This window comes from Typopeltis vanoorti, chromosome 9, assembly GCF_054136105.1.
Source record: "Typopeltis vanoorti isolate ZY-2024b chromosome 9, IOZ_Tvanoo_1.0, whole genome shotgun sequence".
Classification (NCBI taxonomy): domain Eukaryota; kingdom Metazoa; phylum Arthropoda; class Arachnida; order Uropygi; family Thelyphonidae; genus Typopeltis; species Typopeltis vanoorti.
In genome coordinates, this window is record NC_143557.1 from 59,210,600 (window position 1) to 59,224,706 (window position 14,107).

At 36.2% G+C, this 14,107-nt stretch overlaps 1 protein-coding gene across 7 annotated transcripts in view; it reads right to left on the minus strand.

Annotated features, from left to right (window-relative positions):
* Window positions 1-14,107, minus strand: part of Cen (cerebellar degeneration-related protein 2-like) — a 274,212-nt gene that overhangs the window by 131,257 nt on the left and 128,848 nt on the right. The window contains exon 1 of one of the 7 annotated variants that reach the window (XM_090397369.1): window positions 10,807-10,894. The exons of the other annotated variants lie outside the window; for them this stretch is intronic. Within the exon in view, the coding sequence (XP_090253495.1) occupies window positions 10,807-10,843 (37 nt within the window). The 5' untranslated portion in view covers window positions 10,844-10,894. Of the gene's footprint in view, window positions 1-10,806; window positions 10,895-14,107 lie in introns of those variants that run through there. 7 annotated transcript variants of the gene reach the window in all.

The following is a 14,107-nucleotide window of genomic DNA, read 5'->3' on the forward strand; positions in this document are numbered from 1 at the left end:
GTTCAAAACAGTTTTCATAAGGACTAACTGAAGGCGAGTTCAGCCAGCCTCATATGGAGGTGCCAGCATTTCCCTTTCTGGTTTTTCACTTGCAAGAAATGCTTAACAGACGTATTATATTAATCTGAGTTAGTCTTCGGCTGCAATCCCAACTAGGCCATTTGCGCGATAAAACAGGTGTGACGTTAGGAAAACTGGTGCTTATGATTTCTACCAGAAGGCATGCATTGTTATGTACATCATACGTATATTATATGTTCGTTGTGAACAAATGGTATTACGAAACCGGAGATAATTCAGCACGCTACGCGCGCCGAGACTTGAGTTCTTTCAGGTTCAAACTGTTCTATGTATACAGGCACATTTTCAAACTTTCTTTACCCATTTCCTAAAAACCCGGATACATATATGAACTTAGTGGGAGGGGATACTCTTCAGAACCTTAATGTCAATACGAAGGAGTAGAATAAAGTAAAATAAGTTCTGTTTACATTTATTATTAGCTTTGAAGAGCTGCTGACAACGTTTTTACGATGTCATACTGTGTCAATTACCAGTTTCGTGTGCTGCAAATTCTTCACTATTTGCCCTTGGAAATTTCGTGGCCACTTAGTACAGTTGATTGGCATTCATTCCACTTCCTAAACAGGCTTGAGTTATTCTACGCGTAAAAATTCTTATCTCTTCTCATCTTTACTATATTATAATAAACTTACCGTGCACGCAAACAGGTACACCTGGTACAGACAAAAACAGACACGCACGCGCTTACCAATGGCTCTGTTAACAGTCAGTAACAGACAGCTTGACCGCTTGGCCCATTTGTAGGTGTCAACAAGTTACGAATCTGCTTCGCTAATAGCACATTTGAGATTGCTAAATGTAGTATTAGTATTCTGCTTTTCCCCCTACTGTCACCCCTTCCCCCTTAAGTAAAACTTTTCCATTACTTCCTGGCAACCCTACCCTTTTTTTTTTGGGTGGGGCAAGAAAGAAAAAAAAAACGAGGAAAAATCATCCTTACTTAAAGTAATTCTAAATTTAATCACGAAGACTTTTTTATGACGTTTTCTAAGTGTATGCAATTAAATGAGCTATTATACAAGTAGCTTTAAGGCAACAAGTGCTGCCAACAAATGCACACACAATTCCATTCCACTTAAGTTTTTATTACTATCGTTCGACGTAAGGCCACAGCATTTGATTTTAAAAGAGAAAATCTTCGAAAGAAAAACAGAATAAAGAAATTCATCTTTCAAGTCGTTGATTTGGATGCTCAATCATTGGAACTAAGTAACTACTTTCCCTTCAGCACGTAACAAAAATAGATACAAACCAATGGAAATAGTGAATTCAGAATAAATATGTAACACCAGAAATGAAAGAAAAATTCTGAAATAAAAAAAAAAAGCCAGAATTACGCTTGACAAATTAGTTATTCAAGTTCTGTATATAATAACAGCGATTTGCATCGACAGACAGTAAATGTAAAAAATATTCTTGCAGAATATAAGTCGAAAGTCTACTGTAATAAAGCTGGTTGTGAAACTTTCTAGGGAACACCATTTCGAAAAACAAAGCTAAAAGAACGAAGAAATAATGTCTAGTACAACGAGACAGGAGTTCTATTACCGGTTCCTACTATTTCTGTTACAAAAAACGCCAAGTCTAAACTTAGTGTTTCATTAGAGTAAATTGTGAAGGAAATAGCCACGAGATCCGAAAATAGGACATTGGACTAACGGGGGATGTTGTGCTCTACAAGTGTTGGGCAACCTTGCTTCGCCGGTGTGTGAACATTTCTCAAATGATCTTGCTTTCCCACCCCTTCTCTCTCTCGATGTTTGTGAGGCGGTTGGGGGGGGGTAAGTTCGTGTGTGTTTTAATATTCTTTTTGTGTGTGTGTGTGTGTGTAAGCAGGTTACTTGGACAGGGTGGAGGATATCCTCGATACACAGCGTTCTATAAAGTGACCAGATGACGAAGACTGCTTTCAGAATATCCAATCCGATTAATTGGCAATCATTCATCAATAATGTTAAGTGACATATAGCAGATGGTAAAAGTTAATAAGGTGGGTTATTATTCAGGCTTAATAAAAAGGCGTTTTAAAAAAAGAAACTGCCTTAGGTTCTTCCTAATGAACTCGTTTTTATATTTTTAAACAGACAAAAAATAGCGTCACTCAAGGAAGGAAAACATGAGAGCTTTTGGGCAAAGTCACTTCAGCGGCTGGAAGCTGAACGTAATAATAAATTGGTAATTTTAGTACTAATTGTAAGTGTTAGATAAAATCAAGTTCTGATTCGAGAGTAGATTTTTAGTGACCAGCTACTTAGTTTTTCTCCACTTATTGCATTTTAACTTAACTTTAAAACAATACATATCCTTGCCAAAACCTGCGTTAAAGAAGCCATCAAAAACATTGGAAAATGGACGGGAATAACATTTCTTAGTCGGATATTTTAGACTGATATCCATTATACCGCTGTTTCTATGTAAAGATTACATTTCACTAGAAAATATGAACGAAGCAGACAAGGTTTACTGCACTTGAAACAAGATCTGACGCTAGGTTGGTGTGCCTTTATGCGAATTGTCCTCGTTGAGATAATACTTTATCTTCATTGCTAGCCTACAAAGATCGCTGTAGGCAACCTAATATTTTTATATCAAGTTCTCAAATATCGAAAGTTTTATTTATGCCGCAATGGATATCTGGACGTTAAGCAAGAAGGCTCTTCTTAAGTCCCAATAATAGTAAAAAAAAAAAAAGTAAAAATATAGAGATGGAAGGGAACTGTACAAGAAGTGCTTGACTGATGCTGTTTCTTATTGCCTCAAGACTTAGATTGCAACCAACCCTAATCAGCCTACTTATTACCTTCTGGCATAGAAGTTGAAATTAATGTGGTCTAAATTCACCACGTGCGACTGCGTATTGCATCGGATATTATATGATTTAAAGCTAAAATTGAAAGGATTAGATACATTTTTGCGAAGGTATCAAAATATGAATATGACCTGCTCAAACTAAGCGATGTTCGTATGGGTTAATCCATTGCGAAACTCACCCGTTACATAATAATAATGCAAGTATAGTTGTCAGCAGTAATATTATGTCTGTAAATTGCGTGTGTTTTTCTGACCGGTTAGCTAGTTTTGCGGCTAACCGACCATAAGAACTGGGAGGGGGAACCCTCCCAACTGAAAAGCCCTGATATCGGGTAGCATTTTTTTTTTTTTTTTGTATTCGCGAGTACAACTGAATTATGTTTACAGGCGTGCACTAATTCTCAATTCCGATCCGAATTTGGTTTTTATGGAAAAAGGGGAATACGACATTAACTTCCATGTTTTCACTAATTCTCAATCCAGATTAAAATTTTAAATTTTCCCCAAGGGGACGGAATTAACAATTCACATTTTCTACAAGTAATATTGTGACTTCGGGAAAGTTTCGACAAGCACAAAGGAGAGAAATCGTGATTCATAAACGCTGAGCATCTACTGTCTGATGAGAACGACTACTGAAGAAGTTATCAACAATTCTATCCCCAACACAACCACAAAATATCTTTTACTTATTTGTGTTTGAAAAGCTGATTTATTTACAAAGTTTTTGTAGAAAGGAATAATCTCATCCTTAAGCTAAACATAAATATTGGAAGAGGATAAACATATCTAGTTAACTATAAATGTTTTCACTATAGAACAGCAACGCGCTATCTTCTGAAGGGCCTTTCTTTTCATAAGTTCACCTTCCTTCCTACTTGAAGTTGATCTACGGTATTCCCATTTCATCGGAAGTGAACTAAACACGTGTAAATCGTTCAAAATGATTTGAACTTTGTGACTCTAAGTAAGCTGAGCTGGGCTATTTTGGATTTATGGCCGAAGCATCTACGGCATGAAGCTGGGTGTATTCTTTCCATAAATTGAGTAGGGTTTCTGGTCAGTTGCCTCCTCCCTATGAGACCGGTTATAATAAATAACAAACATTTCTAGTTCGTTGTTCACTTTTTTGTTGGGGGATCTTTCTTCTCCCCTCCCCACTAAGTTTTAGGTTCTGTTGTTTATCTTATGATTACAAATGGAATGGATGATTCTACTCTTCCTTTGTTATGACATCCCATTCCGGTATTATATTTCTATACAGTATAAGATGCATAAAAAAAATCTTAGATACTTTACGTGTGTGTGTGTTCTCTTAGCATTCTTAAACTTAATTGATAAAATTTTAAGAAAACAATAGAAATCGGAGGGGGTGGAAGCAAACACCGATCAGTTAATGGTTTGCTTTTAATTTCTTTTTAGGATCAAAAGAATGGTATTAGAATGAGTGATCTGTTAAGCTTTCTAGTACCACGCCTGCAGTTTGCCCTGTTGTTTCATAAAAGAAAAACACTGGTACAATATTAAGTCACTTCAATCATGACTAAAATTAGCATCGTCAGAGAACGAATCGTAGATTCAGTTGTAATTGTCCAAGCAGAAGATGTAAATATCATTACGTTGCTGTAGGTCGCCTGGGCAAAGTGGCTACACCAGCTGCTCCCTTTATGTGTACAGCTGCCACCACCCAGTGAACATCGTGTTGGTGATAACTGTCATTGAACCTGCGTACCTGGTAACATCCAATTTTTTTTTTTTAACTTGTGGGAACTCATTTGCAGTTAATGTGGCGTTACGTGTTTTTATAAAGAAAAGTCAATGAGACTGAAGGTATTTCACACATTTTAGTTGTATTAGCCTTATCTCCGCCTTCTTGAATAGTATACTGATCTTGAGAACTATTTCTTAACGGATTCAGATAAACTTGTGGAATGCAGTACTGGTAAGACTCAATTTGTCTATTTCGATGTTAAAAAAAATAAGCTTATTCCAACCTAATTGTACTCTGTTCAAAAAGGCTTATGCATAGAGTATTGAAGTTCCACAGTTGGTCACTAGAGGGCAGTATGTAAAATAAAATAAAAGCTCCTTCTTAGTCACCCATTACTAATGTATTATAGATTCCTAAGTTTCTGTGGGGGTAAACCATAAAAAATCTCAAAAAAGTATTATCAGTGATGGCGACTTTGAAATACAGAAAACCTTTTAAAGCGAAATATTTTAAATTTTCAGTTTAAATAACAACAAAAACTTTTTTAAAACACACATTTAATAATATAACTATTTAAGTTTACGCTTTAAAAACCAAGCAATGTTAACTTAATCACGAAGTCTCGATAATTCTACTAATAGTCTTCAGGTGTCCCTCCCAAATTTAAATTTTTCATCTGCGACGACTTCTCGGGGAGAAAAGTTTCACCTGCCGGAAATAACATACGACTATTAATCCTGGTCTAGAATGGTGTCTCTTCACTAACTCACTGCACGGGCGAGTTTGTTAACGGTTTTTTCTCAAGTCCGGGACATCCATGAACGAAATGTTAAGGGGATCAAATTTAAAATGGGAGAAAATCGTTCATAGAGGGCTTGACTTCACACTTATTTTTTTTCTTAAATGAAGACATTTCAAGTGTATCCAATTTGAAAATGACGAATAAGTCAAGGAAGAAATGAAAGGAAGGTTCCGAAATTACCTTGAAGATTTCAATACGATGGCTTTGAAAAACTTATGCGGGGGGGAGAGACTGTGTTGGGAAATTATGTATGAAAATAAAGTAGAAACCTCAAACCATCTTGCTTTATTTCACTGTCATCTTTTGGATCAAAATCTATCCCAATGGAGGTATTTATTTTCGGAACTTCCCCTCAGACAATATGATGCCTCATGGCCTTTGTGATAAAACATTGATCATCTAATTCTGCTGACCGCATCTCTGTTAACATGTATTTCCAAAGTCACACTACTCAGAATTGGCATTAGTTTTCAATCCCTCACCTCCTTTCTTTAAAAAAGCATTTCGTGACCACGCGTCTACATCGTTTTGACTTGAAGGTCATTATATTTATGTCTTAACTGTGTTCTTCGGCTCGTTTGCAAAACCACAATTTTTGGAAGGAAAAACCTGCCTGCTCCGTATGAGACAACTAACTCTCTGCAGCTGAAAAGCTATTACAAAGATTATGCATTGCAGAGGGGATTAGAACCCGGAAGCCTTTCCCCGAAGAGCATAGCTTGCTACTGGAGTACGGATGGTTTGGACTAGGAAATGCTGTTCCAGTCATTCACCATCAAACACCACTCACATACAACGGATCAATATTGAACTTCTTTCACTCCAACGTTTCACAGTCTTAATAAGTTAACACCTGTGTTCCGAATAGTCGCAAAACCAGATTTTCTCATTTTTTTTTTTTTAATAGATCGAAGTTGTTTACCATTAGTAAACAACTACTTTAATTAATTACAAAATTCTTCGAAATAGTATTAGTCTATTTATTTATACAGGGCATGCAGTTATTCGCTTTTTAATTGTAGATACGGATGATTTATAGTAGAAATCAGTTACTCTCAGACTCAATGAGTTAGAACTACAGTAGATTTAATTACATTTCTGTACTACGCTTGGATTGTTAGTTCATTCTTTGGCTAGCGTAATTTTTGAATCAGTTTTTTCTCTCTCTTTCTTCCACTTGCTCCTTACGACAAAGACCCACTACGCAGAATAAAAACGAACCAACAATACCCAAAAGAAATGTAATGAATAGTGCCTAACTAATACAATCTCGACTAGGCAATAATATGTATGATTGTTGTTTCTAACCGCGTTTTTCTTAACTTTTTTTTTCTCCCATAATCACTTCCCATTAATGTTACTAAATAATCTAAATGTAGGTTGTTTTAATTTTTATTCACTGATGTAAGATATAGCAGCGGTAGTTGATAAATGTAACCTACATACGAGGTCAGCTCTTCATAAATTCTTTATTGAAATTTTAAGTAACTAAATCGCTTTTAAAAAAATCGTTTTAGGTGTCGATAACTGTAATCAGACCGAAACGAATCTGATAGAAGTAAACAGTTCATTTCATAGAATATTATGCGTCTAGCTATTAATAGTACTACCACACTGTTAGAAATATAATTCACGATTTCTATTATTTTGTACTCTATAGCCCCAGATACGTTTTTTCTCTTTTTTTTTTTTTTTTTTTTTATTGGTAGTAGAATTAACTTTGATTGTAAAGAAACAGGGACATGTAAGATCTATACAGTTTCATTTATTCTTGAAAAACAGGCATTTTTTTTAACACTTGAAACGAAGTGAGATATCATATTGAACAAGAGGAGCTCTAACGTCTGTAAATGCAAATAAAAAAAAGTACTCCTATAATTTTCGTACTTAATTTCCTGAATGTTCACGAGACAGGACTGAATGTACAGATGAAAATATTTGAATTTACTGCCACAATTATCTTTCACCATTTCAGAAAACTAGGTTTAATTACTCCAAAATATCGTATTATACAAACCATTTCTGAAAGAGATGGCCATTATTCTTAAAAATTACCCTGTCGAACTGGAATCCCAATTAGATAATCTGGAAACCTGCTTCTAATAGACCAAACATGGAACTTTTCAAGCCATTTCAGATCTCCCATAAACAGCATTGTGGTCTCACGTGCCCAAGGTAGGATTCAAACTAACTGAATAACAACCGATAGCCTTTTGATTGCTATTCTATATACTTAACAACGGCGAATTAATATAGAAATTGTAAAATCAAACTTTTAGCTTTGTCATTTTACTTAATGAACAAAAAAAAGTTTAAGTTTGGTGTGCAGTTATCAATTACACTTTGATATAAAAAAAGAAAAAAAAAAAAGAAAAAAAACGTAACTTTCGGTTGAACAACATTACCACTTCCTCTCATATAGTGGTGACTGTTTTTCATCAATTTATAAGAAACATTTATGGATTTATCGTTTCATTTCCAAAGTTATAAATGATTTTAGCATCCTGGACTGGTTTGAATTTAGTCCAGGATGCCATCAAGTGTCGCTCTTTCAACGGAGACAATTTGCTGCTATGCTTGTGTAGTTTTGAGGTAACTGCGTTGAAAAATCCATACCAAGGCTTTTTCTAATTTGCCTTTCGGTGGGAAAAATCCAAATCATTCGAGCTCAGTATCGAGACCTAGGTTCAAATCCTCCTTCGCAAGATACGAAGGATTGGAACCTAGGTCTTTTTAACTAAAATGACATTCGTTTGACTTAGGTATGGTGGGACCCTACCAAAATGAACATCACAGAAAGTTATAGTGCAAAACTTGGATGCACCCACACTTAAATTTTGAGTACAAATATCGAGGCCTATGGCTTTTGTAATTCAGTTAGTACTATCTTTCGCTTTCTAGTTGAAAAGACACAGGTTCGAATTCCGTCTAGATGTGGGGAACCATTATACAAGCTCTTCAACTAAAAGCTAGTTAAGTCTCATATCGAAGTAGAAAGGTTTTTCCTCCATGACGAACCTGGCCAGGGAAAATTCGCTTTAACATAACAGACTAAGTGGATTAAATCAACCATTGAGACCGCGACATTATCAGGTTTATAATATGAAACTAAGTTTCTGCCACGATAGGCTATTGAGGAGAAAGTCTTGTCCATTATGGGAAGGCAATTTTGTTAAGAAAGATTATTACAAAGAAAAGGTGAGGCCATAATTATCAATGCTTTCGTCTGGATATAATATAGGCATAGAACTTTATGAATAAATTTTTGGGAGCGCATTCCATGGAGAATCTGCTCGGCTCCCCCACCAACGTAGACGATATTTAAGTCCTGCCTGCCGATAGGGATTATCTGACTGAGTTCGACATTTAAGATTATTCCATCTTAAAAAAGGTCCATTCCTGTCTCTCATTCCGGAGGCCTTGGCCTATAGGAGATTGTTCGATTATGAAATAATAGCATCGGAAGTAGATTCAGTGGATCGCAATGTAATATGTCTTGAAGTAAGTTGCTGATAAGCAGCTAAGTTTAACATGTAATGCTCAATGCATATTTTGAAGTACATTTACTTTTGAATAGGTTGCATCCATAAATAAGTCGAGCATTTCAAAGCCTGACACACGCTAACATGAAGCCATCTTCCAGACTTCGTGAATAGCTGTCATGTGCGGGCTTGTCATAATTGATCCTACAACTTAAGTAATTGCATCATTGAACTGAACTGCATGTTGATAGTGTGTTTTAAGCGTGACAACTATTTTTTATACGATCTATTTAACCTCATGTCATGTTAGTTGTCTCAGCAGAGACAACTAACATGACATGAAAAAGATAAGTGAACAAATTACCTTAGAAAAGAAAACGGATGAGTGAAGTTGATGGCGTTCGTTTTAAGAAAGTTACACAATGTGCTCATCCTCAAGATGAGCACGCGTATCTATTCGACACTAACATGTATCAAAAGGAAGCGTGCTTAAGTTCGATTAACTCTTTAAGGGGTCATGTCCCGCTGCGCTACAAAAATAGCCTCGTTCTTACAGCGTATGCAAATATTATCAGCGCTTCTCATAAATCATAATTGAGTCTTGCCTCGTATATTACTGGGTCACTAGGCCTATTTCTGGAACGTCCAGCTGAGATTCAGAATTTGTAGTGCTCCTCCCCCGTTATCCAGTGCTTTATCGAAGCGATAGTGATAGCACACGGTCGATTAATATTGGCAGTGGTCACCTCTCCCTTCACAGGGTAATGACCCACTTACATAAGAATCAATCAATCTATTAGGTATATACGATAGTCCTTCTGGAGGTCGTTCTCTTTAAAAGGGATGGAGCGACGAGGGGGAGCGGCAACTACCAGCATTGTTGTCGGGCCCTTTGAAGTAGTGAAAAGGGTAATAACAGGTCACGTGAAACTGGTTTCAGAAGCACAAGATGCATAATAAACATAAGTTCCTTAATGTAACCGTAATAGATACAAAAGGTAAGGCGTACAGTCCAAGCAGCTGTTCTCATAATCAGCGCATGGATCCAACGAACTCCCCACCCTTCTGTAGTTCTAATCGAAGACTTGCCTGCTTCGCTTAATATTCCATAAGACTACATATTACTTGTATTTTATATGATACTTTATCTGATTAAGAAATGCTATCTAGATCTCGTACCAGTTTACTTAATGCTTTTTTTTTTTTTTTTTTTTTTTTTTTTTTTTTTTTTTTTTACATTTAATGTGTGAAGACGTAAACAAAAGACAAATCCTAACTATCATTTTTCCTGTCTTTAGGAGCAAAGTTTCAATCACCCCGCCGAGGTATTTTTACACCGCAATTGTTTGTAATATTACACATTCTACATTGTCGATGTTTTGTACCCATCATTAAGCCTTCACATTTCATAAAACGCAATATACTTTGCTTCGTTGTCTCGCTCTACTTACGCCTTATCGAAGAGAGAGTCATTTTAATGTATATGTTTGAGATAGAAGGCACTAGGAAGTAGTATGTGTACAAAACTATGTTTTCATACAACAGCAAACCATAAATACATTACGTTTTCTTTTTAAAATCTCCGAATAATTATTGCTAGTTTTGTACCAATAATTTGTCGGGAAATTTACAGAACAGTATATTTTGAAATCGCAAAATAAATGAACCGAATTCGATCGTAATTCTTGTTTTAAAATGATACGTTGTTGACTTCTGATGACGTGATATCGCTCCAGCCCCCCCCCCCCCCAATACATATCCCAATAAAAAAAAAGAAAAAAAAAAGATGTCTGTGTAGATGAAACTCGCAAACCCATCGCTGTAGTGGTAATCAACTTCAGATATGCGTGCGTAGAAAAATCCAACATCTCTCCTTTTTAAGCTAGTTTCAAACACTTTTTTATCAACGTACTCACCTTCCAAAGAATTCGTCGCTTCTAAAAAAGTTGACATGTTATAAAAATCCGTAGCTCCCAGTAGAACGGCTTACTACATCACTTTCGGTTCTTATCCTTTGTAATAACACACACAGCTGTAAAATGTGGAGTCATCTTAGTTTCACAGTCCTTGTAAACAACCCGATGTGACGTGTGGGTAGACTTTGACATTCTGTATCATCTGGCAGTGCGCAAAACATACCGCTCTATCTGGTGTGTAGACGGAGTACTCGATAAGTAGTTCAGTAAAGAAAAAGGGGAAAAGAAAGAAAGCAATTTAACTTTTTTTTTTCTCTCTCTCTCTTTACTGAGCGCAACTGGTGGCGCCCACATGTCTGACGCTTTTGAATTCTTTCAATTACGATTAATTCCAAGAAATTCTCGTAGTTTATTACCCTCTCATAGAGGCAGGAAGTCAACAGGATCTAACCCTATCATTCTGACTGGTGTGCAGTTTAATTTAAGCCTTCTCTCAATCATATTTTATTTCGTTTTCAAATCTCTTCACTCCCGCATATTTGAATACACTTTATGAAATGTTGGAATTGAAATACGGATCGTTGTGACTTATGTAAGCAGTAGAAAGTATAGTCAAGGAGGACAAAGTCACGTTAATCTATAGACAATTCTGTTTTGTTCTGGAAGAAGCGGAGTACCCGGAAAAAAAAATCTCGCATTCAAAGCCAGAGACAAATTCTGTCACGTCTACAAATGAAAATGAGTTCAATGAAATGAATATTTCATTGAACTCATTTTTTAACTCGGTTAAATAAAAATGAAAATTTAAAGTTAAATATCGTATTTATTAAAAACTTCAGTAATATTCACAAATAAAGATACTATGTCCAGTTTATTTAATTATGCATCTTCGCACTCGATGAATAATGTACAATGCTTGCATTAAAATCACAAGTCGGACAGCCTTGTTTCTAAAGTCTATCGACATAAAGGTCAGATACAGACGTTTACACAAGCACACAAAGGAAAACAATCGACTGAGTATTATAATAATTGGCGCCCTCTACGCCCTGTTACTATGCTTAGCTCCAAGGAAATACCAAAGCTATAGATTATGTCAACAATAGAACAGGACATCCATTGTCCTCCTCTTTCCCCATACTATCAATAATATATGGGCTGAATTCAGACAATATCTTCAAACATGCAAAGCCTCTTAAAAAGAAATCTTTCCTATCTGGATGCTTCTCTACTAAATAAGTTAGGCCAGAATAAAAAAATATCGTAATCACAAAAGTAGATAAAGATAATGCTACTGTTATTCTCTTCCACTCGGATTAATTTAATTAATTAATTATAATTAATATAATTAATACTGTTAATCTGGTACAGCTGGAGTCCTAGAAATCATCGCACAGGGTTCATTTCTACCTCAAAAATGTCTGTTTATACTCTTCTTTTAAGCCATGGACCAGCAAAGCATTCACTACCTTCTCGCCGAATATAATTTTAGTTATCTATCTGTTCTCTCTATCTTTAAACGCAGAGTATTAAACTAGACCTACACAGTAAAAACCAAGATTCGGTCGGATTAAGAACTGGGCTTGTACTGAAGAACAAGAACTTCTTTATTCCTGTTCATCAGTATTTCTCGATATAACAGTTCTCTCCTGCTTTGACTACTGTCGCACCTGAGATCCCTAGACTACTCGCTTTCATGAAGAGGAGTCACATCGATATAATACCAATCTGAAATCTCTTCAGCCCAAAATGCAAAACCTTAAATTTGGCAAAGTTAAGCTGCCATCTATTCTCCTCCGACCACATTACTAATCTCTTCAATGGAGAGTGGACAAGTGACTAGGACAGAGCCCTGTAGCACCTTACTTACTCACTTTCATTCTCCTTGACTGTGTTCTTTATACATTACGTGTTGATATCTGTTAGGCAGCTAACCTGTTAGCTATGCCAAAATCTTTTCAAAGTCCAGATGATGTCCACTTTCTTCCACTCAACGTACGTACTCGAGAATTCTTGACCTAACCAATTTTAGAAGTACCAACTACTCTGTAATTTGTTACATCCGTTTTGACATCACCCTTGTGATAGGAAGATATTTTACTCTCTTTCCATTTCTTTGGCGTTATTGTCAGCGTTATAAGACTCAAACTATACAACCGCGTTAAGGATACTATCAATTCTTTTGCATATGCTTTCAATAGACGTATTGATATCCCACTGCTTTATTTATATCGAGAATTTGCAATATCTTTAAGTCTGCGGCTGATCCACTCCATTCTCTCTTCTACTCTCTCTCCAGTATCAGGTGTCATATCCCTTCTTCCTAGATGACTTCTGATTACTGGCAAAAAGTCTGCTCAATAATTCAGCTACTTCTTCTACTGCCACCTGGTTATTTTTCCATCGCGACTAGAGGAACGTCTTTTTTTTTCTCTACATTTGTTAATAGTTAGTTTTGATTTAGTTGATCTTTGGAACATGCAAGTAGAGCCCCCCCCCCGCCAAAGCTGGAAACCAGAATATTCACCTCCTTACTCAGAAAAGTCTACAGTACAACTCCCACTATTTTAGATAAGAATATACCAATGAGTGATTTAGGAATATAAGATGGCAAAAATTGTCTACAGTACTCTAGGCCCTTAAATCTTCAAATCGTGAGTAGCTAGAACTTGACCATTAGTGGTGATTAAGAGTGGATACTGGCTACCTATCGGTTTCCAAAACACTCAATAAATTAACTTTCTTTGGCGAATAATAAGCGGGGGAAAGCCTGCACTGTGTACTTCTCATACATCACTTTATCGTGTATATTTTCTCCACATAGTTTCTTTTCACGCAGTTCCATTTAACTCTTATTTGATTTACCCTTCTAACTCTGGTAACATCTAATTGCTCTTTTCAAATAGTCTTTGAATGTTCTTCTGCATTTCCTCCCACCATGGATTCACTTCGAAATTACGGTCTAAGTTTGTCATTTGTTTTTTTGACTAAATTTTCACATATGCCCTTTATTAACATGTTTGCATATGTTCCCCCTACGCCTAGGTGCCATGTTACAAACGCTTTCTTCAGCTAGGGATAGGTCAAGCGAAAATAATTATCTCTCGGTAACTCTATAAACTCCCTTTCTTTCCTCCCACATGTTTCAGTTCATGACCCTCCAGTAAGGTTGAAGTCTTCCATAATGATTCCTCTCTTCGTACTGTTCAGCTAATTTCCCATTCGTTTTCCTGTTCCCCCAAGGCTGTAATAACCCCTCTCATATATTTTGGGCAGTTAGCCTTCACGTCATACAAAATAG